Source organism: Globicephala melas, chromosome 13 (assembly GCF_963455315.2).
Source record: "Globicephala melas chromosome 13, mGloMel1.2, whole genome shotgun sequence".
Lineage (NCBI taxonomy): Eukaryota > Metazoa > Chordata > Mammalia > Artiodactyla > Delphinidae > Globicephala > Globicephala melas.
The window spans coordinates 22,533,110-22,559,250 of record NC_083326.1 but is presented as its reverse complement, the minus strand read 5'-3'; the positions used below and the strand labels follow the sequence as shown (position 1 = coordinate 22,559,250).

The 26,141-nt window shown below is 39.1% G+C and overlaps 1 protein-coding gene across 1 annotated transcript in view; it reads left to right on the top strand.

Moving 5' to 3' along the window:
* Positions 1-25,611, top strand: part of CD226 (CD226 molecule) — an 89,874-nt gene extending 64,263 nt beyond the window's left edge. The window contains exons 4-6 of the mRNA XM_030868149.2: positions 13,368-13,470; positions 18,123-18,180; positions 20,977-25,611. Of these exons, the coding sequence (XP_030724009.2) occupies positions 13,368-13,470; positions 18,123-18,180; positions 20,977-21,090 (275 nt within the window). The 3' untranslated portion in view covers positions 21,091-25,611. The remainder of the gene's footprint in view (positions 1-13,367; positions 13,471-18,122; positions 18,181-20,976) is intronic.
* Positions 25,612-26,141: the final 530 nt, after the last annotated feature.

Genomic DNA, 26,141 nt, shown 5'->3' with positions numbered 1-26,141 from the left:
GTATATCCAGGCCTTGACTTATTTTGAACAGAGGGAGAAAGTGGCAGAAGCATGAGTTGAACACAAATTTACTATTGACTTTCTTTGCTGAATGAAAAGAAATACTTGACTCCCCCTGTTTGCACTCAAGACCTGGGAAGTAGTGTAAAATGGTTCCAGACTGAGTTTTCTGAATTTGAAGGTTGTCTAGACCGCAGGGACCAGGAACAGGGGAAAAATGCATGCATACTGACAGTGACCAAAATTAGTTTTGGCCCTTAATATCCTCTGGATTTTCATTACTTATGAGAAAAGTATTTTAAGTTCTACCAAAATAATTTGTGAAGTCTTTTAATATTAATTTAATGATGTGCAAACTACAATTGTTCAACTGAGTTTATTAATTATAAAAATAGTGAGGATCAGAGAAATGAAATCAGTCCCTCAGAAAGTTTCTGGAGAAGACTAGTTTTTAACTATATTAAGAAGTATAGGGCTTCCCTGGTGGCGCAGTGGTTGAGAGTCCACCTGCCGATGCAGGGGACACGGGTTCGTGCTCCGGTCCGGGAAGATTCCACATACTGCTGAGCGGCTGGGCCCGTGAGCCATGGCCGCTGAGCCTGCGCATCCGGAGCCTGTGCTCCGCAACGGGAGAGGCCACAACAGTGAGAGGCCCGCGTACCCCAAAAAAAAAAAAAAAAAAAAGAAGTATAGTTACTCATGTCTTTCCCCAGTCATCTTCCACCAACGAGGCCACTCATCTGAACCATCAAGTTTCAAATACAGCTTTGATGATCAGAGCAGAGCAAAGGGACAAAACAGAGTCCGGGGATGTAAACAGTAAGCACGGGGTGGGGCAGGGGAGTTGTGCATGGGTGATTGCACTCAAATGACTAGGTTGGTACAGAGATTCTGAGTTATGGATTAATATAGAAGGAGGTAGGCTCAATTAAGTGATAACTTGGTGAAATACTAGATCTCATGTAAGAGCAATGAAAGCCACTATCAGTTCTTGATCAAAGATGGCACAAAGTAGTATTTAAGGAAGTAAGTCAAATAGTAGAAAAAGAAATTTGAGGCAGAGGAAATTAACTAAGAGTCAGTTGCAATAATCAGTACATGAATGACTGAGCTCTCAAACTAGGCTACCACTGTCACATACTGGGTCTTTGGGCCACAAAAAAGGAGCCCACTTCAGGTAGACAAATGACAAGTGGCAGATACATTAGAAAAAAGGTGCCCCTTCCTCCACACTGATGCAGACCCAAGCTGATGCACAGGCTTGGTGATGGGCTACAGGTCCCCTACCCACTTGGCTGGACACACAGGTGGCCTGGAGAAGGGGTAGGTGTCGTTGGTCAGATTGGAACGTCAGCTTGTGCTTGTCACCAATGCCACGTTCCTACTTTCTCCTATTCCCAACCAACTTACTAATTTTCACCACAGTTACCTTCTTTCCTTTAGGATTTCAGTCTGATCTTACCATCTTCACGATCTTTTCACATTAGCTCAAACTGCTTCCCTGACATCGAACCATCAAGCATCTTGAATTTCTCAAATTTTTATAACTAGGAAACTGATACCCTTGAGTCATTTAATAACTGTGCCTATTTGCGGTGGTCCTGACTCTTATATTAGAAATTACTTGAGATTAAGGATTATGACGTCTCTGCTTAGAGCTGTCAATATATCTTTCCAGAATGTGCTTAATAAGTGTTCTTGACCGATTCTGTGTATGTTAATATTTCTGTATGTTCTAGTAGGGACTGTGTCCATTTTATTTCCCAGTTTTCTAGCTGGATTATTTCTAGATTTTCTTCATCAACACAACATTTGAGGTTTAGTGATTGCTGATCAAAGAAACCTGAACTCTCAGAACATCCACCGCAATGTTTGGGGAGAAAATTTTCATGAACTTTGTTCACATATGTATCTTTCGAAAAGGTGATTTCCTTTTTTTAGTTCTCTTGTTTTGCATATTCTATATAAATGGTGTATAATTGCTAGTCAATAAACGTGGAGGATGGAAATTATAAATGGAGATTGCAGAAGTTTTCACTAGGAAATCATGGGGCCACAACCAAGAGAATCTTCCCATATCTTTCTTCTGTCAGGTATGGGGTCGACCAAGGGGTAACACTGAGGAATAGATGCTATACGTTCTAAATCTTGCCTGTGCTGGCTTGGTAGAGATTACTGCCTCTGGACTCTGTGCTCCTGAGTTAGACCATGAGAATATTATGGAGGAGAAATAAACTCCATTTCTTTCTTTGGCCTTAGTTTCTGCTAAAATTCACTCATTTTTCTCCCAGGTGATTTGGATTCCTAAACATTTTGAAGTTGTCGACAAAATGTATATTTTTAGGGATTTATTAATCCAGAACCTTCTGTCCCACTCCTCTGAATTTATAATAGATGCAACTATTGTAGGCATGGCAGTTTTCTGAGCTGGTATGTGCTGGGCTGCCAGATACGTACATTTCCATGACCCGGTGTGATGAACCTCAGCCTTTTATCATCTCTTCCTACATAGAAAATAATGTCCATGACAGTTAACTTATATGATAGAACCGTAGGACCGGAATCCCAGAGCACTGGTGTCCCTGTCTGGAGGCTCAAATAGCCTCTACCGATATGGATCAAGTACAATTTTTAGCCCAATTTAGTTATGTTATTAAAATTCTGGATGATAACTGGGTATCCAGATGAAACATACTGTTTCCAACATCACAAGTGAGTTGATTGCTCAATCAGGGCCTATTATGTCGTCGTAGTTTTACAGTTGCCTCTGCCCACATCAGTTCTTTTATGAGACATCTAATTTAAAAAAAAAAAGCAAGCAGTCAGTCATTCTGTTTGTTTTGTGAGCCCACATGTTGATTTATTCATCTTTCCTAAGGCACACAATCCTGGAATGTTTGCCTGCAGTCATTGTTTATACGTTACCATATTTGTGTAGATAAACAAGGTATTGGATTGACAAGTTATTAACAGAGAGAAGGAAATGTTGAAAATCTAATGTTAAGTGGATTTGATGGTGCTCTTACATAAGGAACATTGATGAATGTGTATTGCTATCACTACTATAAACAAAGTAAGCTGGTGGTATTAGAAAGCAGCTAATCCAGGGAACTACTTTTCTTCAAGTGGATCTTTCTCCTCAGCCCGAATTTCAAGTAATTTTCATGACACTTTCCTCTCCTTAGGAACTTAGAGTACAGGTAGGAGTTCAAATTCAGAAAAATGTACTGATTTTCTTCCCACTTAAAATCCATGACCACACTTGTGTGAGAGACCTGCCTAATGACTCCAAAGGCAAAATAGCCCTTTGGACTCCTTTGTCGTGTGTGTGCTTTTTTCATTTTAAAGCATCTGGGAATTGTTAACAGCTTGTAATTGTCTCTGAGAGCCTTATTAGAAACTGAACGTAGATGACTGTGTGAAGTTTTCCCCAAAGGCAAGTAGAAAATTACTTAAAATTAAAAAAAAATTAGTTCTTCATATAAGATTAATGGCATTTCATTCTTAATAGCAATTCTAGCTTTAAGTATTGCAATTCAATCAGTCAGACAACTACTTCCAACTTCAACTGAGGTATTTCAAACAGGTACTGACCTGACCCTTGACAAATATTCAAAGGTGACCTAGTAGGTTTGCAGAGGGCTATGTTATTTAAAAGAACAAGAAATGAAGAATAAACACGGATCTGTCATTTGTAGAGATACATCTTTGAACCCCCATTTGTATCTTAAAGTTATTTACACTGAAACGATTCAGGGGTTTTTAAGAGTTATTTATTTAACAGAGGAGTATGCTTGGATAATTTAATAAAATAAATATTTTGTAATTCTCATTGGTCACTCTAAACTTCATTTCCAGAGTTAATTTGATGTATTTCACTTTGCCTAAAACTCAAAAATAACTATGATGTTCATAATCTTTTAAGTATAAGAGTAGTGTTTTATTTAATTAACCCACAGGAAGAGATTCTTCCTTTCACGGATGTAAGGTTGAACTGTTTAAAGCTCTCCATTGCACTGGTGAGGAGAAATGGCTTTAGCTAAGGTGAATAGTGAGTGAAATGAAAAATCCTTATCAACACAGTGATAGACACGGGCAAGTAAAGAGTAAATATTGAGATGAGAAACTACGTTAACAAAGGATGGGATATTTTCTGTGGCTTCAAATCAAAGAAGCTCAAGGACATGATGGATGTGCAAATGACCCCCAAATTGGGGCCACATAAGAGGTGACTTTACAAATATAAAAAAATACAGGCTTGCAAAGTATAACCATTATTCTGATTTTTTCATGTTTTATATAGAGCACTGAGATAAATTCTTCACTCTTTTAATTTGTATGTGTATATACACAAATTTTGTGAATTAAGATTACTGTGAATATTGTTAGGTGGGACAATCTGCCATATGGTAAACATTCAGTAAATACATGTGCTTGTGGGCAATTTTACACTCACAAGAAACACGCAAATCCCACTTTAATCAAAACAGGTTGCTTTGCTTTTATGCTGGCTACCGTCTCCTCTTCCTGGTCTAATAAGTGAAGATATCAGCTTTGAAATCCAATCGTGCAATTCCTTTTTTGTAATCACTGGCTATTTTAAAAGTGGAGAGATCAGATGGATAATTAAACTCTAGAGCATAAAGCTGCAGGTTTTGCAATTATTACCAGAGTGCTTATTTCTTATAGCCAGGCATTAGGTTTCACATGTTTTGTAGAGCACTTAAACACTTTTTTAATTAAAATGTCTTAAGTTGGATAGAATATTTTGAGGTAAATATTCAGCCCAAAGCTTGCTGTCTGTTTCATATTCTGAAAATATCTGTATGACATTTATAGCACATTTATATATAGGCCTTTATAAATGCCATATAGTTTGCAGTATAAAGTTTTCTAAGGACCCAAGGGAAAAGTTATAGATAGCAGTTATAAGAACTAAGTGTCACAGGGCTTTGTCTTGGCCACTATATGACAAACTCACACACTATACTTATGTTTGTGCCAGTCACTCTAAGAATCTACTGGTAATTACTCAGTTGTCACAACAGCTCTATTATTATCTACATTTTATGGATGAGGAAAGTGAGGCATGGAGAGGTTAAGTGAGGCATGAAGCCTTATCCAAGGCTTCACAGCTAGTAGGGAGAGGGGCTGGGATTCAAAGCCATGCAGACTGGCTTCAGGGTTCTTTTTCTTAACTGTGGCACTATATTGCTTCTCCAAGTGGAAGGAAAAAATCATTACTGCCGTCAACAGCAATATCACAAGGGAAGCTGGCTACTGTGGAGTTCCACGACCTTGTGTCCATCCTTTTAGGAGGTTCATAGGTGCAATGGGTTACCTTCTGAACCAGCACATAGAGCATCTGTAGGCAAAGGAGCGGGAGTTTGATCACCCGCTAGTTTCTTCCAGCTCCACCTGCTGAGGTCACCCCAGGTGCTGTGTCTGTGGGTTCCCCACTGACTCGTCCCCTTTTCTGGGGTTTGCAGGTATCCTGAAGTCACGTGAGGGAGGGTGTTCACACAGTCACATGAGGCACAAGCAAAATCAGGTAGTAGATGTTAGGGTCTGGAGGGGAGTGCTGGTTGCTCATAAGTCATGTCCATACCAGGCACAGGCTAGGGCAACCTTAGGAGTAGCCTCCAGGCAAAGGCGAATTAAGGTCCTTGCTGGAGAGAACCGGTGAGAGCTCAGCTCTCACGTGACTCATTGGCTTTGCCAACACCTGCCCCCAAGGTCTTCACCAGACCCGCCCAGCAGAATCTCCCTGTGAGCAAGCTTGCTCCCTTGAGCAACTGCCCTGAAACTGGCTCAGAGTTCCCGAACACGCCCTCCTTCCGCCTTAAGTCCCTCCTCCTTCCTCTCGAATCCGGCTCTGCCTCCAGTTCTGGTAGTTGACTAATGACCATTGGACACAGAGCTGCAGTTATTAGCCCTCAGAGTAAGGACAGCAAGGACTTAGCCTTCACAATCTACCACGAAAAAACAGAAGTCTATTTTCTATGTTAAATATCCTGAAGAGTTATATTCTCTCACATTTATGGACCTTTATCTTGAACAGCTAAATAAATAAATAATTTAAATGGTATGTTAGGCCTACTTATGTTTTATTGCATGGGTAAAATGTTCATCTTGATTTTAGCGGAACATTTGAAAAATTTCCCATTATATCCTCATGGATAAGCATGATAGTGACACAGTAATGTAGAGTTACACTTGGTTAAACAACAGTAATAACAACGTGTTGGGGAATTAGAATGGGAAACAAAATCTCCTCCCTACCCAGAAAACTGCTCCACCAAGGAAGAAGGGAAAGAAAACAATTTTATTGTTGAATAAGCATGAAACCAGAATTGTGATACGCATCACAGGCAGTCCACTGAGACACTGCAAAGACAGAAGGAAATCTTAACCTTTTGTAAAGCCTGGCAGATACAACCCATTATATGCATGTTCTCAAGGTAAACAGTAACTAGTCCTCAAGTAGGAGGACTTGATAGCATCATTTGTCACACACAGCTCATCCTAAATTCACCTGGTATGACCATCTATGTTAGCTAATTGGCTTCATCCAAAGGAAAAATGAGCTGCTTACATCTTTACGCCAGGAGGTAGTTTTGCACCTCGGAGCAAGGTGCCTTTGGAAGTTAGGCTTCTACCTTCCCACAGAATTGGAAGATACAGGCTCTCTCTTCTTTGATGATTACATTCCAAAGATATGGCTTTGATTTATTACAGCAAAAGGATACAAAGCAAAATCAGCAAAGGGAAAAGATGCATGCGGCAAAGTCAGAAGGACTAATTCCCAGAAGGAAAGCAGGTGTTTAGCATAAACCACATTGTTTGTATCAACAGTTTAGACTCAATAAACCACCCTAACAGTTAAGAAATGGTGAGAACACTCTCCAAATCCAAGTTCCCACACACTAGCCAGGAGCCAACCTTGTAAGCAGGCCTCTCTAAGGCCAGCAGTCTTCGGGCTGCTACATTAACTCTTTTCTGCACACTAATTCACCACAGAAGTGAGTAGGAAGTGTGCAGGCCTTGACATTCTGACTTGTGATGCATAAATTACAATCTCCTTTAACAAATAATATCTCTTTATGAAAATGGAGAAATATTTTAAGAAATAGAACGTAAGACTAAGGAATACTTGGGTAGAAAGGTGAGACATCTAATATGATGGAGTCAGCCTTGAAAATTTTCTCAACAAATTACCAAATCAGAACGTTCACCATCCTTGTGCCACATATGCTGACATGGGTACCCTTACCGTACTTCAGTCGCTGTAGAGCACTATGGTCCAGAGTACAGCCAGTGCACATAGTGACACCAGAAAATGTAGCTACTGCGGTCAGCCTATTGAGTAGTAGACTTTACAGCCTATCTTAGACTATGTGTTTCTCAACTGATGTAAAGTTTTAAAGTGTTTAAGTCACTTGGGAAACTATTTTCCATCAAGAGAGGCAAAACCATTGCAGCAAAATGTGTACATAAGATTAGAAACTCGCTTCCTCATTGGCTTGCTCTGTAATTACAGGACAATTATTTAGATTCTCTGCACCTTATGTTTCTCAGTTAAAATCTAATAATACTTTTTTTTTTAATTTTATTGAAGTATAGTTGATTTACAATATTGTGTTAGTTTCTGCTGTACAGCAAAGTGATTCAGTTATACATGTATATATATACTTTTTTATATTCCTTTCATTATGGTTTATTACAGAATATTGAATAGAGTTCCCTGTGCTATACAGTAGGACCTTGTTGTTTATCAATTCTGTACATAATAGCTTGCATCTGCTGACCTCAAACTCCCAACCCACACCTCCCCCACCCCCCTCCCCCTTGGCAACCAGAAGTCTGTTCTCTATATCTGTGAATCTGTTTCTGTTTCATAGATAAGTTCATTTGTGTCATATTTTAGACTCCACATATACGATAATACTTTCATTTTGAGTAGGAATAGTTACTATTCACTCAGAAGAAAAATTAGAGGTTGATGTCATGGCCCTTTAATTCTCTGAAAATGATTTATTCCCTAGGACCTTCTTGCTATAAAACAGGGAAAGGTTTCTGAACTACAAAGGATATAAAATCGGTCTGCACAAAGAAAGTCGACCTTTGAAAACTTGGGATCATATTACCATGCCTGTATTTCAGGCATACAGGAACGTTCAACAGACTTCAGACTACCATTTCTTCCAGTGGTCCTCCAAAGCTACAACCATTTTATACATGTTTATCAACAGCACTTCCACCTTTCCCCAGAAAGGTGAATCTAGTTACAGGAACAAGCATCCTCTGTTATACATGACTAGTGCAACGTGGAATGTCAACGTGAAAAGAATAGAAATTAGTTATTTAACTCTAATTTTGAATGTGTGCGGACAAAACCTAAGTTCACTCTTAACAGCTTACATTATGTGGTGCTTAAATATGTAAATAAAGCCCCCCTACATGTTTTATCTCGAGCCACTCCCATGGCCACCCTTGGATTGATTGCATCATCATTTTGCAGTTGCCAAAAAAGTGTCCAGAAGATCAAGTGATCTCACGCCGGGGTCTTCCAGGGAAAAGAATTAGAAGATAGGACTTAGAACTGAAGGCTTCCCTCCTCCATCTATTTTTTTCAGCAAATCAGTGTCTAATGTGGGACGAAGATTGGATATTTGCATTATACAGTGAGTCAAAAATTGGAATCAACCTGATAGTGCTGAGTCTGTCACCTAACACACATCTATCCTGTGGGAACATACACAGTGTGTATCCCATCTGTACATAGAGCGAAATCAAATATTTCTCTTCTTTTTAATGAGGTAAGACAGCAAGAATAACTTTTACTGGTATCTACCATGACTGCCCAGGGCTGGGTAGAGGGTCAGGATCTCTGAGTTTTTCTCAGCATGTTTTTTGGTCCAGATATGTAGGTTCTAAGTTGCTTGGTTTCCCCAGTCCCTAACCCCACCCCAGACTCTAATAAAAGATAAATAGTAAACATCAATGCCTGCTCTTACCCGCCTGGCTCTGAGGCAAGGACCTGGAAGCATTTATATCCCAAGCCTTTCTAAGGGTTTATAACTCAGCTGTAAATACTTGTCATTGGCAGAACGTAGCCTGGAGGTTTGCAGTCCTCGAGTAAGTTACTCATTTATATATCTCATTGATGTGCTTTAAATTGTTTTAACTGTATTTACCTTTCTTTCCTTTTTTAAAATAAATTTATTTATTTTATGTATTTATTTTTGGCTGCATTTGGTCTTCGTTGCTGCACACAGGCTTTCTCTAGTTGCAGCGAGCGGGGGCTACTCTTCCTTTTGGTGCGCGGGCTTCTTATTGCGGTGGCTTCCCTTGTTGCGGAGCACGGGCTCTAGGCGCACGGGCTCCAGGAGTTGTGGCACGTGGGCTCAGTAGTTGTGGCTCGCAGGCTCTAGAGCACGGGCTCAGTAGTTGTGCACGGGCTTTGTTGCTTCATGGCATGTGGGATCTTCCTGGACCAGGACTCGAACCCATGTCCCCTGCATTGGCAGGTGGATTCTTAACCACTGTGCCACCAGGGGAGTCCTATTTATCTTTCTTGATGGGAGGGAAAATAATGGCTTTATGGTTCACGACACTTTTGTCCTCCTATGAACCAACACCGCATTGGGATGAAGGTTGAAAAAAAAATCGGCAAAAAAATGGCTGCCGAGAAGAGACAGTAATTCTTTCTTTAAGAGAGGGGCTTGAGGGCTGACGTCACTCAAGCTAAGATCTGTTAAAAGAATTTAGGAAAAAGTGAAGGTTAGGAACTATTGATTAACTCCCTAAAGCACCCACACCCATTTGCTTTTCCATTTTTTTTGGTTTTAGCCGTACAGGGCCCAGCAAGTTGGGTGCTTACACCAGCCTGGTCCAAGTACTGCTGGTTCACAATAACGCAGCAGAGGGGTGGGAAGCTGAGAAGGAGGTAACAAGTAGGATTGGCTATAGGCTGGGATACTCTGGATTGTAAGTGAATCTCTACCCGACTCCCATGCTTTTTTGCGGTGCCCACCATTTCATCTCTAATGCCAGGTACACAGTCTGCCTCAACACTATGTGTTAAAAGATGAGTGAAGAAGATGGATCTGAGTCCAGCAGGTCACCCATTGCTAGAAGAGGTTAAAAAGAGGCAACATATGTCACATTAAGGAATGCATCTGAAATTTAGATTTTAAAAGTGAGCAGTATGAAACAAATGAAGATACTTTTCAGTGGTTTCTACTTAATTCATATAACTGAGAGCTTAGCAAAGAATGCCATCTTAATTCTTAAGGATTCTGAGTACACTTCTGCAAAGATGCTCTCTACATCCTGCACTTTAAATATAACCACGAAAAACTGGCAGAGTATTCTGCTTTAAGCATGCAGACCTTTAAATTTTTGTACTATTTTTTTCCGATTATTAAAAGCAATACATCATTTAGTACATCTGGAAAATAGCAAAAAGCTTAAAGAAACAATTGCTTTTAATTCTATTCCCTGAAGATCATCACTTTAAAAATTTGGCATGTTGCTGCCTGGCAGGCTTTTTCCTCCTAAGTTCTGTACTTGATTGAGATATCATAGCATGCACAACTGTGAGTTCCGGCTTTGAAATTTTACTTAACTTTCTATCTGGAGTCAGCAGTTTTCCATTTCATTGGGATTCTTTACACCCATGATCCTAATGTCTATAGCTGTGATTCTCTAGGAGGTGGCCCCAGACCAGCATCACACAGGAGCTGCAAATTCTGGGACCCACACAAACCTCCTGAGTCAGAAATTCTGAGGGGGGAGCTCAGCCATCTGTGGTTTCACGAGCCTCCCCCCATCCCCCTGCCCTGTGATTCTAATTACATTTGAGACCCTCAGCTGTGTCGTCTTACTTTAGAGTGCTGCTGGGAAAGAAGGATTTTCTTTTTGCTCTTATAAATGTTCCACAAAACTCTTTGTTCACATTTCTGAGCATTTCTTTAGGAAAAAAGTAATTAATCAAATGTACAAGAAGCTCGTGAAAAGGTCTGACGCACAGAGAGCGATTTCTTCCCAGAGGCAGGTTGCGGCAGATTTCTCTCCCCAAATGGAGCCTGAGGTCGTCCATCTTGCCACCTTCTTCCTTTCATGCAAACTTGTCTTTAAGCACTTTTGGTTAATAAGTTGTTTTTTATCTTACTTATTCTCTTAACATAGGTTTTTCTTGACAGCAAAGGTATGTTAAAGATACTAATTTTTTGCCTTTACCTGTGATGATTTTGACCTACAGATATTTTTCATTTTGACCCAGTCAATCCTATGTGTTTGCTTATTTGTATAAATTGGAAAGTCGTTTCTCATTACAGAGATTAAATAATACTCACTTATAGTTTCTTCTCATGTTTACATTTAAACATTTAGATCTCTGCAGTCCACCCAGATTGGCTTTTTTTTACTGTAATTTTTTACTGTAATTAAGATCTAAATTTCAAAAAACAGGTAAATAATTTCCCCAAAATACTGTCAATGAATTTTTTGATCATAACTTTCATTTTTTTCCACCATGCCTATTTAATTTAACCTTAGCATCTACTGTATTCAAATTATGTCAGCATAGCAACTGCGGTCCTTTTATAGGCCTGTGTTATAATGCAAATACTTTCAGGTATTTTGTTTGCTTTTAATAATGTGCCAAGAGCTTAAAAACATTAATTTCATATTTGACGGGGAAAAAATATCCTTGTTCCTTTTGCAGTGGTGGTTCAATGTATTTTTGTTGTTGTTGTTCAATGTATTTTTGTTCTGAATAAGTTTCGCTTTCCTTCTCCCCATCGTATTTGGACAAAACCCTATCTTAGACACTACATACAAGGTCTTTAAAAGTGTTCATATATTTTTTCTATCTTTATTCACCTTATAGGTTAACAAATTTAAAACATAAAAATAATGTTTATTTTTTGACTTAGTTTCTTTTTGCAGTAAAGCTTGCAAAAGAATGAGTGGAGTAGCCTTTGAGCTCTTATCATGAAAAAAATCTCAGCTATAGTGGGTCAGGAAGGAAGAAATCATCTGAGTGAAGGATTGGGAAGAATGCTGTGAAAAGTATGGTTTACAGGTTGCTGTGGGATTCCAGATAGCCTGGGAGTCAGGGTACAAGCGTTCGAGCTTTTATTTCAAGAGAGAGGGAAGCTGTGCTGTTCTCTGCCATAGCTGCCCCTTTCCTACAAATTTCCTGGGAAATTTGCTGCCTAAAGATATAGAGATGGCCATAAAGATGGCGCCTCGGGGCTTCCCTCGTGGCGCAGTGGTTGAGAGTCCGCCTGCCGATGCAGGGGACACGCGTTCGTGCCCCGGGACGGGAAGATCCCACATCTTCCCGTCCCACGCGGAGCAGCTGGGCCCGTGAGCCATGGCCGCTGAGCCTGCGCGTCCGGAGCCTATGCTCCGCAACGGGAGAGGCCGCAACACTGAGAGGCCCGCGTACCGCAAAAGAAGAAGAAGAAAAAAAAAAGAGGGCGCCTCGGTTTCAATTCAATCCTGTTTCCATCAACAACACATACTGATGAGTTTCTTCTTCTTGTAAGGAGCTCTGTGGGTGGCGGTGGGTGAGGTGTGCAGTGGGCAGGAGGACATTTGAAAGAGGAAATGGTCTCTGGCCTCATGGGATCTGGCTCCAGAGGTGAGCAAATATTTGAATATTGCCTTATTAGCCTCTTATCACAGCTCTGTGATGTAATTAGAAGTGTTGTCATCACTTGACAGTTGAAGGAAGGCTGGCAGAGAAGGTTAGGAATTTGCTGGAGGTCAAACAGCTAAACAGTGAAAGAACCAGGATGAGAATTTTAGATTCCCTGGCCATAGCCCTTTCCAGTTAATCGCTGAGTTGGAAAAGTAACATGCCTTTCCTGATTATTTTTATCATTAACCGTAGTTGAGTAGACAATATTTCTTGAACAAAATTCCACTTATAAACATCAGAGTTACATACTGTTGTGTCTTGGATGTACTTAATGCAATAGAACTAAGAAATAATCTTCATTTATATACTATTTTGATGTGTTTTTTTCCTACAAAAGATTTCGTGTATGTGATCAGGAGCTCATTAGAATGAAGTGATATCTGTCTTGAATGCTTTCTATTCTTGGTCTCAATAAGGTGTCAAACCCACCATTAGATCCAGGAACTAGTGAAAATCTGTGAGGAGTCAGAAGTATTTAAGAGACTGGAAGAAAAATCTTTTTCCCCTATCTCATCCTATTTTTTATTGGAATCTTTGTTTTACATTGTTACCCTATGATGATTAATATACCCTTTCCTAATTTTCCCACTTCCCTTTCTTTTCTGGCTTTAGCTGAATTTCTAATTCCTCCTATAACTTTGTTTCCTCCTAGGTAAAACCAATCACCAGTCCATCCTCTTCGTGGCCGCAGGGACAGCTTTGTTGTTGCTGTTGATTATCCTAATTACCACCGTCATTGCCATTCCTTATAAGAGGTGAGTATCGCTGCTCCTCCTGGTCTAGTTTTCCCTGAGTAATTCTGATGCTGGAGTTTCTCCATTAATAACCCAGTAGTTGGTCAAGCTGTCTTACGACTCAGGTACTGAGTCCATGTACTTTGAGCGCTGCTCTTGTACGTAGCAGAGAAGGAGTTAAAGTTGGAGGAGGAGGCTAGAATGACTCATTTCGGAATTAGTAGGAGTGGGCACTGCACCCCTGCACTAACAAAGCCAGCCGCCTGGTGCCTCTGCTCTGTCTGCTACCCCGTCTCTCCTCTCCTCCTGCAAAGGAAAACGGCTGTCAGGTGAGGGGGAGGTATGTGTGTGTAACAGAGAGAGAGAGAGAGAGAGAGAGAGATGGATTCTGAGAGAAGATCAGGGTTGAACAGTAATAATGCCTTCATTCATTCATTCATTAAATATTTATTGTGGCAGTGGTGACTGAGATATAGTGGCATGCATATTCTAATAAGCAAGCAACGTGATTTTAAATGGTTCTATATTCTCTGAAACAATCAGTGTAGGTGCCTTTATTACAAACCATTGAGAAGAAAGGAGTTGGGAGGAGCTGCCCTAGAGAGAGCAGGTGGCCATTGGCCTCTTCTAAAGTTTCCTACCTTTTACCGCCTGTGGCACACTTGGCAATTTTCTAGGCTGTTCTTGGTTAACTCTTCCCTTCTTAGCTGCCCTATGTTCATCAACTCACCAGTCTAGGTATTTGTTGCAATCTTAGCTGTAGTCATATTGGGTTGGAATCATTCCTTATACTTGTGATCCAACTAAAGTATTAAATTCTTAAGGAAAGAAGGAACCAAACTTTTGATGTCTACGTTTTGAATGTCCGACACATGGTAGGCACTTACTGTATGTTTGTTGAGTGAAGGAATACATCCATCTCCACTCTTCTCCCCCAGTAATGTTACCACTCACGCATGTGCGCGCGCGCACACACACACACACACACACGCACACAGTCCTGCATGCTTATTGACGGGGTTTCCCATCGGTTTCCCCATCTCATCGCCATATCCTCTTCGAAGGCTCCCCTCACTGCTCGCCTGACTTCAGCGGTACTCCCCCTTTCTAACCCATCTGCTATTTTCCTGGTTCCCCTTCTAAAAGCTAGACTGGCCACGTCGTCTCCCTGTTTAAGACCTGTTTATTGTCTTTCCACTGGCACCAGGATAACGCTAAGCTCATTAACCTTGTGGCACAGGTGCCCTTTGTTCTGACCCCAGCCCAATTAATCTGACCCCAACCTAATATTCATTCATATTTTCTACTCTACTTACTCCCCTGATATTGACAAAATGTATTAAAACTACAGCTTTTATTCTGTGAACACGCCTGACTCTTCCCATTTGTTATGACACCAAAATGCTGATTTCCCCCATATTTGGCCTTAGAATGATCTGGTCCTGCAGACCATTCAAGGTGTGGGATGCGTGTCCCCTCTGGGAGGGCTGTCCTGCTTCTCCCTCCCTACAAGTAGACATGATGTCACCATCCAGAATCGTGTTGCACTTCTTAACCACCACACCTCGCAGCCTGCTTTGTAGTTTAATCACTTCCATGCTTGGCTTCCCTTCTATTCATAATGGCAGGGATTACGTTTTACTCATTTTTTAGTGTTCGATAGCATTTAGCGCTAATCTTTCCAAATAAGGATGGTCCATAAGCATTTGTCTAATTAAATTGAAACATGAAACTGTCGTCGTTCCTTTCTGTCCATCATGGGCTGCCCTCCAGTCTTTCCCTGGTCAGAAATTAGCAAATTGAGGTAAGGATGTTAGTGACACTGAGGATCTCTCTCTTGCTTCACCTTGGTTGATTAAAAAATGCACCGAGGGCAGATACGACAGCAGGAGCACGTGGGAACACAAGGAATATGGCTAGGAGAGAGTGAGTGACAGGACAGACCTCGAGAGGGTCACAGATATTGGACAGAAAGGATTTAGCTTCATGAAAATGCATCAGTTTTACATGAATAGCTAAATTGAACTGTAGAATATCTTGTCCCACTTGGTTAAATGTGATAAAAAGAAGATCAGTGGACTTGAATGCATAACCATGGCCAAACACCACACAGCAAAAAGCACTTGTTCTTTCTACCTTGTCATTGGTATTGATTTGTGGTCGTTACTTAGAATGGAAACGTCTTGAAAAATGTCCCAAGGGACTAAACAATGACCTTCTGAACTCTGTCTTAGCAACTGTTTAAAATAATCCTGCCGCTTCAGCTTCAGATGTGCTGACCTAGAGAGAAGCCAAAATACATCACAGGGTGCCTGAAGGAGACTGAATTCTTCCTTCACGCCCAGCACCGGGGAGCCTGTGAGCACGAGGCCTTTGGAGCACAGTTGGTGTCATTTCCAGTTAGAGACCAGAATAGTGACCATATTCAGTGAGCATGCCTAGGGGAAGGCATAGCACCAGTAAGCGTGACAGGAGCCGAGATACAGTCTAGGGATTGACACCTGAGTCTGTAGGAAGAAATGTAATATTTAGCGAGCAAATGTTAGGCACTTTTACCTCTGTTGTCAGCTTCGAGGTTCACAGCAAATAGGGTGTCTTGGTTTGCCTGGGACTTTCCCGGTTTCAGCGCTGATCATTCCTCATCCCAGGGAAACTCCTTAGAATCAAGCAAGCCAGAATGGGAATATGTTTACTGTCTTTATTCTACAGGTGAGAGGACTGACCTTTAGAGATGCAAATCACTAGTCAATTGCAGAGCACAAGTTAGACGCAGATCATCCCACTCTAAACTTCGTGTTCTCGTTGTATGATAAATAAGTGCTAGGGATGCAATCTACGACGTGGCAAATATCATTAACACGGCTCTACATTATGTATGCCTGTTGTTAAGAGAGCAAATTCTAAGGGTTCTCGTCACAAGGAAAATGTTTTTTCTATTTCTTTACTTTTGTGTCTATATGAGATGGTGGATGTTCACCAAACTTACTGTGGAAATTGTTTCGTCATATATGTAAGTCAGATTATTATGCTGTACACCTTAAACTTACACAGTGCTGTATTGTATCAATTGTATCTCAATAAAACTGGAGAAAAAAATCATCTTCTCTTTTCCTCATCACATTGTATATGCTAAGCTTATGTTAAAAGTATATTTGTTGGGGTAGGATAGGGAGGGTGGGAGGGAGACGCAAGAGGGAGGAGATATGGGGATGTGTGTATACATATAGCTGATTCACTTTGTTATAAAGCAGAAACTAACACACCATTGTAAAGCAATTATACTCCAATAAAGATGTTAAAAAAGATATTTGTTTATATATATAAAACACACATGTGTATATATATATATATATATATATATATATATTTGGACCTACTTGGGAAAGTTAATTCTATATTATGATTGTGAAGGATAATTTAACAAAGGATCAAAAGTCATAAATCTGTGTCTGTTTCCTCACTTGCGAAAAGAGGATAATAGTGTCTGTATCTTAGATTTCTTATGAGGAATAAATAATTTATATAAAAGATCTTAGAAATATGACTTGCACATAGTAAATTTACACATAAAGTAAGTAAATAATTTGTTTAAATAGTACTTAATAAGTAAATACATAAATGCACATAGTCTGTGATTCTGTTGACATGGTAGGAGGATTTCATAGCAACTAGAAGAGACCATCAGAGTCAACATTGATTATCTGAACAACCTTTCCATGGAGAGAGACTATCTTGCCAGGTTTTCAAAATTTCTGTGAAGTAATTATAACCTCATCTTAAAAAAAAACTCTACATTTTTGTATTTGACCCGTCCCCTCTGTGGTTCAATAAGAATCTTTTCTGTAGGGGGATGAAAAGAAATAGTCACCATCTCCCCATGATAACAATTTCCATACACTTGGATATAGTTATTTCATCTTTGCATTCAATTACATTACTCTCTTCTCTTGTATTTTCTTTTCAAAGATTCCTCCTGAAGTTAGGCTTTTATAAGTTTTGTTGAAACTGTGGAGAGTTTATTGAATATATGGTTTCGGATGGCCCGTTTTCAGCTGCAGCAATGTGACTGTAGAAGCAGTGAGCCTGGTAGTCAGGAAGGAGGGCTGTGAATTCAAATCCCGATTCTACTGATTACCAACCATGTGATTTGAGGCAAATTACTCTTCCTCACAGTGCCTCAGTTCCCCAGTTCGTTAAATAGAGAGTTTTTGATGAAATCTGAATAAAGTAATCCATACAGGTCGTTTAGTAAAACACCCGGAAGATTCCATAAAGCTTAGTTATATTGTCATTGTCATCCAAGAAGTTGCACTGTTAGCATTTAAAAGGAAGTTTTAATTGTGGGAAATCTCTAAGTCATTTATGTATCAATAATAACCCACTCTGCACCATTCTTTAGTAAACTCACTGAGATTAATTACTAAGTAACTGGCTGCATATCCGTTTAGTTGCCTTCACCATCTGTGAGCACACTGGAGAAGGTACGAAAAATGAAAAAATTTAGGACAGTGGAATTTTGGGTGAGTATGTATAAAACCGCTGTGGACAGCTGCTTTAACATAATCACTAAGGGCATGTGGGCTGCGGGTACAGGTGAGGTATTATAGAGCGTCTGAAATAATGCTGGTGCTGGAGTGTCATTCTTATTACCTCTCTTGTACATGTTTTCCCAGAAGGAGAAGGAGACAGAAAAGAGGCCTATTTAAAGAGTACTGGGACACACAGAATAGGGTAAGTTTTCTCAGAATTGTCATTCCCCCCCCGCCCCGTTTTGTGCATCATAAATGTAAAGTCAGTCCATTTGCAGTTAGCAATCTTCTTTTTTATTCTCCTTTCAATAACCTAACCAGTGCAGTTGCCTGTTTTTCCAGTATCAGCTATTTGATGAAATGGTTATTTTCTGAACTAGTCTCCTATTATTAATACCTTTTGAAACTGTTTGTTTTACATTCACATAAATAAAGGAGCAATTACACTAGATAATAATAATCAACATTGCACATTACCAAAATCTGTATTAGTTTCCTAGGGCTGCAGCAACAAAATTACCACAAAGAGGGTGACTAGAAACAACAGAAATCTAGTCTCTCACAGTTCTGGAGGATTAGAGTCCAAAATCAAGGTCTCAGCAGGATCAGTTCCCTCTTGGGACGAGACTCTGTTCTGTGCTTCTCTCCTGGCTTCCGGTGGTTGTTGGCATTCCTTAGCTTGTAGACACATCACTCCAGTCTGTTCCTCTGTCTTCACATGGCGTCCTTCTGTGTGTGTGTGTGTGTGTGTGTGTGTGTGTCTGTGTGTCTGTGTGTCTGTGTGTGTGTCTGTGTCTGTATCTCTTCTCCTTTTATAAGGGAACCAGTCATATTGGGCTAAGAGCCTACCTTACTTCAGTATGACCTCATTTTAACTAATTACATCTGCAGCAACCCTATTTCCAAATAAGGTCACATTAATGAAGGTCTGGGAAGGACAAAAATTTAGGGGGGATGATATCTGACCCAGTACAGGGCATGATAATATTTTTATGTCGTGAGGTTATTGTGAGGATTAAATTAAATGTAACTAAAAGCATAGCAAGCACGTAGAAAGATGCAATGCAGGATATTCGTTATTGTTAGATGTTTGGATTAATTTATTAATTAACGGACGTTCAGATTATAAAGCTAAAGACCTTTTTGTTGGGCTGCAGGAATCAAGTGAACTTGACATTGTCCTCCTTATTCTACGTGCCCCTGCCCCTTAATGTTTAATTGACAGAGGAGAAATTCCCTTCTGGGTGTGAAGATAAGAGGGACACTTATTTTCATGCTCATTGTCTCCACTATAGGTCAGATAGTCTCTTTAACACATACTATTGTGTTTACAAAATTTTACAATAAAACATTTCCCTGAGTGTTATCTAAAATTACATCCATATCTCTTCAATTTAATTATTTGCCATTGAATGCTACATGACCCAAACCTCAAGTACTAAAAAGTTTCCGACAATCCAATGTGTGTGCTTCAAACTTCTTAATAATCTATCAGTCTAACTTTCTTCTTTCTGTTAGGTAGTTACTTTTTTGCAAAACAAAAAAAATTTTTTTTCTGAATATCTCATGGTTTGCTTTTGGGCACCAAGTGCGAAGGCTGGAGAAGTCTGGCCTTGTCTGACCTGCCATGCCTGCACGCGAGGAAACCGTGTTCTGTCACATGCAATTTCCGGATCCCTTCTCTGTCCTTAGCTGTTGTCCATTCAAGCCAATCCAAAGCCACATTTATTGCTGTGAATTTCAGAGGAGGAAAGGCGCTTTGCAACTTCCTCACTAGGTATTCAACTCTTCCAGGCTTTTGCAGAATAATGATAATTTGAATGGTGATTAGAAAGTTAGACAGTAAGCTGGTCTGTGAAGTTAGACCTACTTGATTCTGCGGGGTATGTTTTTAGACAAACTACGTAGAAAACAATAGCACTTGAATTTTCCTTTTACTTTCTCCTCGCAAACACTGAAACCACACTAAATTTTCAGACTACTCACCGAAAGACCCCTCTCTCTCCTTCTCTTCTCCTCCCTTCAATTCTGCCCCGCCCCCGCTCTCTCTCCTCCTCTGTCACTTATGCTTACGTATTTTCTGTCACACACATACATACAGGTGGTCAAAGTGACCCAATTAAGGTAGAGAAGATTAATGATTGTATAACATCATCTTGAAAGTGAATGTGCATTTATTTTTGTAATTTTAAAAAAATTTATTTATTTTATTTTATTATTTATTTTTGGCTGTGTTGGGTCTTCATTGCGGGCTTTCTCTAGTTGCGGCGAGCGGGGGCGATTCTTTGTTGCAGTGCACGGGCTTCTCATTGCGGTGGCTTCTCTTGTTGCAGAGCACAGGCTCTAGGCGTGTGGGCTTCAGTAGCTGTGGTATGCGGGCTCATTAGTTGTGGCTCACGGGCTGTAGAGCATAGGCTCAGTAGTTGTGGCTCATGGGCTTAGTTGCTCCGGGGCATGTGGGATCTTCCCGGGCCAGGGCTCAAACCCGTTTCCCCTCCATTGGCAGGTAGATTCTTAACCACTGTGCCACGAGGGGAGTCCCTGTAATTTTTTAATTGTGTTCAGTTGCTTATTTTTAAGCCAGCACACTGTGTACTTTAAAAATATTTATTTTTCCATTCAACAGAAATTAATGATTATCCACTGTGGGAAAATACTGTACTAGACTTTCCATATAAAAAATACAAATAATGGTTCTCTTCGAAATAGCCTAACATCAGGAGAGGGAGTTTTACATTTAAACAGGTAATTTATATCACAATATATCAAGTGATAATCCAGGCTAGGTCTCTGTTGTGTCTCACTCACCACCCTACAAATCAAGAATGTGATTTCTCACAGAAGTTCAATACAGTGAAGAGAATGTTTTATAAAATTAACTGTAATAGAAATTTGACCTGTATCATGGTTGAACTGAGGAGAGATTTATGTTTTGAGTGTCTTTATTAAGTGCTGAAATGCAGTGAATTATTAACATCCTTTGTGTTTGTCTTTCTAGGCAACCAACAACTACAGAAGTCCTGTCTCTGCCAATCAACCTTCAGATGGTGCAGGAGAGGATATTTATGTCAACTACCCAACCTTCTCTCGTAGACCAAAGACTAGAGTCTAAGCTTTTCCCTTAATCTGAGCATATTAATGATGACTGTTATGCACATGGATCTTTATACAATTTCTTCCCACTATTTAGTGTCTACCTTGGATACTGGTTGACCAAATTTATTTCATTTGACAGGAAAAATACTGCCTTAACTAGAGAGCATTCTTAACAGAAATGTTTTAGAAAACCTGACTCTAATTAGCTTACACATAAGAGGAAACTTATTGAATCCTGTAAGGGAACAATGAAGGGGAGATCAAGCTTCAGGCAAGGGTTATTTACCAGGGCTTAAATATTATGTCTAGAATTAAGTATGGATATAAGACAGTTTCTGCATGCCCTTTCACAGTGCTGGATCCACTTCCGTGGTGTTAGCCTAACTCTCATTCAGGCTTTTCCCTTGTGTTTCCAAGATGACTGCCAACAACTCTTGGCAATTCATAATCCTTGTTTCTGTCTGGTAAAGAGTTTGCTCTGATAGAGCAAACACATTTGGTTACTTGTCCATCATAAAACAGTCCTTATGACCAGAAAGGATGAAATGGCTTAAGTCAGTTAAGGGCTCACCTCTAGAGCTAGGTAGGAGGGGGACCAAAGCACACTACTGGGAAATTCAGAGTTTTATTAGAAGAAGTAAAGGGGAGCCTGGAAGCTGGGCTGGTTGCCAACAAATGCGGACTCTAATGACCTTCCAAGACATCTTCTGTTAGCCAGCTAAAAAGAGTAGGAGGGCAGGTCTAGGTTAGCTCTCTCCCTCTTCCCACTTCTAGAACCTACTCTGCCAGCTTGGTCCAGAAGAGTACTTGGCAGTAGAATGACTAAATGGTCAAGAGGAAGATAAATGTGGCAGGGAAATCTCTTCCTTTGCTACTCTCAAATAAATTCATTTCTGATTTCATATAGAATTTCACTATCCCTGGTTTAACCTTATGAGCAAGAGTAGTAGATGATCCAACAATAACTTAATTTTTTTATATTGAAGTTGTTATACTTTTGAGAATTATTATTATTATTTTATTTTTTTGCGGTATGCGGGCCTGTCACTGTTGTGGCCTTTCCCGTTGCGGAGCACAGGCTCCGGACGCACAGGCTCAGCAGCCATGGCTCACGGGCCCAGCCGCTCTGCGGCATGTGGGACCTTCCCGGACCGGGGCACGAACCCACGTCCCCTGCATCAGCAGGCGGACTCTCAACCACTGCGCCACCAGGGAAGCCTGAGAAGTATTTTTAATATATAATTTCTCTCAAAAGAGTCAGGTACCTAGGCATTATTAGTTTTTTTTTAAATAATTATGTGAAATTTAAATACGAGAAAAAGAATGATAGTTGGAAGTGGTGGTATAGGGTGGTAGGGTAGAAAAAAGAGGGGGCAAAGCACTGGGAGGGAGGGTTAGGGAAGGAGGAAAAGGGATCAAAGAATAGGAAGGTACAAAGAAACTTCTGTTGCTTCAAAGTTTGGCCAAAGACACAGTTTGGCCTAATGTTATGACTAACAGGGCAATTAGAGACCATGCCTGCCATTGTCCAAATTCTAGATGCAGGCAACAATGAAAAGTATTTGTGAAACTCAGTAACGGTCATGGTCACCTTGAAACCATAATGGTTTGGTAATGACCAAATATAATGATCGTTTGTGTCTCTAATACTTATCTTTAAAAGATTCTTATTTCTAGGCAGTTCCCTCGTGGCCTAGTGGTTAGGATTCTGGGCTTTCACTGCCATAGCACAGGTTCAACCCCTACTTGGGGAACTGAGAACCTGCAAGTTGTGTGGCACAGCCAAAAAAAAAAAAAGAAAGAAAGAAAAAAAAGATCCTCATTTCTAAAAGGTTCATCACAATAGCTGCATTTAGGTTTCAAAGTTGCAGACTTTTCATGATAATCTAAAGCAATCCCAAACCAAATTCTCATACTGTCTAGATAGATTCTTAAGCTGTAATTGACAGTTTTAGCAGGCCAGTGGATATTTTATGGTTTTATCTTTAAATACATGCACGCCACATAGTGAAGTTATCTGTGAATTACAGAAATTGTGAATGCCCCTACCTATTTCAGAAGGGAAAATGTAAAACCGACCACTCCCAGTTGTACTTACGTACATGCAATGAGAGTTAGCTCTCATTTTTATTTTGTTTGCTTATAGATCTTTACATCTGGATTCAAGAAGTGTTTCCACAAATATATTTGTAACAAAGTTGGAAGGCAGTTTTACAAGAAAACCATCTACTGTTTTGTTGACTATATCAGATCAATGAAAGTTTCCATGGCTGAATCTATCAATTTGCATGGTGAAGCAAACTTAACATCCTTTAAAAGATAAATGACTTCTTTTCCCTAAAAGTTAATAAAAATATTACTTTCTAGAAGATTCTGATAACCAAATCCTCAATGACTAATGTAGGTAAGAAGTAAAACATTTCTACCATTACAATATGGTTTCAGGGAAGATTTTTGTGGCAAACCCCTTACGTGTTGCAAAGCCTCCAGAACACTTGAAACTCATCTCTTTTTCCATGGGTGTTTTAACCTTTTATAAAAATCTCTCACTCAAAATACTTATGAGAACTATTTACTCTGTCCCTTCTTTTCTATAAATTCTTCCTCTGCAGGGCTCAGAATATTTTCGGGGATTTGGAACCTTCCTAAGTCCTGCTGAAATTTCTCTGATCTCCTCTACTGATCCTGCTACACTGTCAGCTGTTATGCTGATGAAATTCCATTCATTCATTTTCTTTCTTTGGATAGTCTATTTAACAAATCACTTTCATTGTAGTCTCTTTAATATTATACCTAACTTGCTGGAGTTATGAACTCTACCTAATATATATAAAAGACTATGCTTGCTCTCTCTCTCTCTCTCTCTCTCTCTCTCTATGTGTATATATATATATATATATATATATATATACACACACACACACACTATGTATGGTATCTATAGTAGGTATATGGTATATATATAGTATATGTGTATATATATATGTACCTACAAACACACATGTATATATTTTTTCCCTAATCTGTTGTACCTACTATTCCAGTTGTTACTAAGGAAACAGATCAAAACAGATCCACGGAATGAAAGGTCAGACTTGAATTAAATTATGTTTTAAATCTTTTTTTGCAAGGTGTTATTTAGGAAACAAGATGCTTCCTAAGATTCTTTTTTACATATATAATTTATACTGATACATAATACATTAAATAATAATCTGTGTTTCCTTTGAATGCCCTTATTTTAGTATTTACATTAAAGTAACCAGTTACAAGGAATGCTGTGTGATGACAAGGTAGGTAAGTTTGTTGAATGTCATTATAGAGTACACAGTTTTGTCAGGGAAAGAATACATCTTATTAACCTACAATGATTAGGGTATTGATTATATTATCATCAGAGAGACCTTGGAACATTATTTAAAAGCCTTTATGCATGCTGAGAAAATCGCATAGGAATTTCATTAGCTTGTAATCATGCTTATATGGGTGGGAGGCAGGTGGATGAGATTAGCGTTTTCAGTTAGTAAATATTCACATTTATTCACAGTTTATTACTAAAATATTATACATATAAATTTAAAATACTTTGATTATCAATTTACAAGATAAAGTAAAATAAAAATAATTTAAATAGGTTTACTTTTATTGTAAACATACAAGTTATGTTTGTTTGTATAGAACTATGTTAAAAAATAACTACAGCTACATTACAGTAATTTTCCAAATTGGTAGAGTCCACATCGTAATTAGAAATCACTGTAATCAAAATGCTTCTCCTTGATTTTTTTTTTCTTCTCCTTGATTTTTAATAACATGCTGTATTTTGTACTGCTGGTGTGAATGTCAACAAGATTGAAGATAATGTAGAATACAGATGCTTATATAGTGAGAATGAAGGTGCTAAACAGTGAGTACAAAGTTTAGCTTCTTTCCACAGTAGAGTTAAGAAAATATCTTTGAAAAATATAAAACAATAGAAACATGTAATACCATTATTTTATTCTCATCATTAGTTAGGCCACTATTAGAATGTAGTGTCTAGAAAGTATTGACCTTCACATGCAGGTTTTTGCGTAAATTAATACACTTTTCCACTGGTTTGTTCATTGGATTATTCTAAGTCAAGTCTCTAGGCTCTTATACATTTATGAAGTAAAAATAAGCATTTTTTTAAACTTTTCTATTGCTAGTGATCCGATAGGTAGAACTATGGCTTCTAGAATTAACTGCAATGCTTTCTTAAAAAATTTTACAAGTCTTCAAGGTTGGATTACATATTATGTTTTTCGAGATTTAAAGCACTATGTTGTAAGGTGTTGTAAGAAAAGATCTAATTTGGGGGTATGGGTGATAAATGTCTGGAATAATCCCCATTTATTGCCTATTGTCCCTGTTTGAATGATAAGTAACATAGTCACCCTCTTTAGAACATTTTTTTCCGGATTTATATGTAATTTCAGACTTGGGTTTTGTAAGGCATGCAAATGTTTACCTTGATATACTGTATTCTGTTGTTTGAATGAATAAAATGTAGAGCTCCACGACTGTTAGTTTCACTTGTTATCAAAGAATATTAGGGGAAAATTCCTACAGAATAATATTAACACGAAGAGTTAAATGCAGAAAAAAATCAAACCAGTGATCCTTTGTAGCTTCTATCTCAATGCAACATTCAGTTCATTTTATAAGTGCATGTAGTTCAAAGAGTCAAAGTGTGCTGTTCAAGGGTTTTTTGTTTTTTGTTTTTTTTTTTTTGCAAAAAAATAGTACCCTGTCCTTCGCATTTTCCCTCCATTGAGACAACAAATTTCACTTCTGACTATTTTTTCTACTTTTCTGAATAGTATACATATATCATTACTAGATTTTTAAAAATTTTAGACATTCTTTATTGATTTAGTTGTCTTGCTCTCCACGAACTCACCACACATGTATACCTTTCCCATGTACCCATCCTTCCAAAATATTTATATTAAAATTTTGATTATTTCAGTATTTGGTGTTTATTTTTAATGATCTTGCCAATACTCTTAGTTGAATCCCATGGTAAAAATGATTATGCATTCT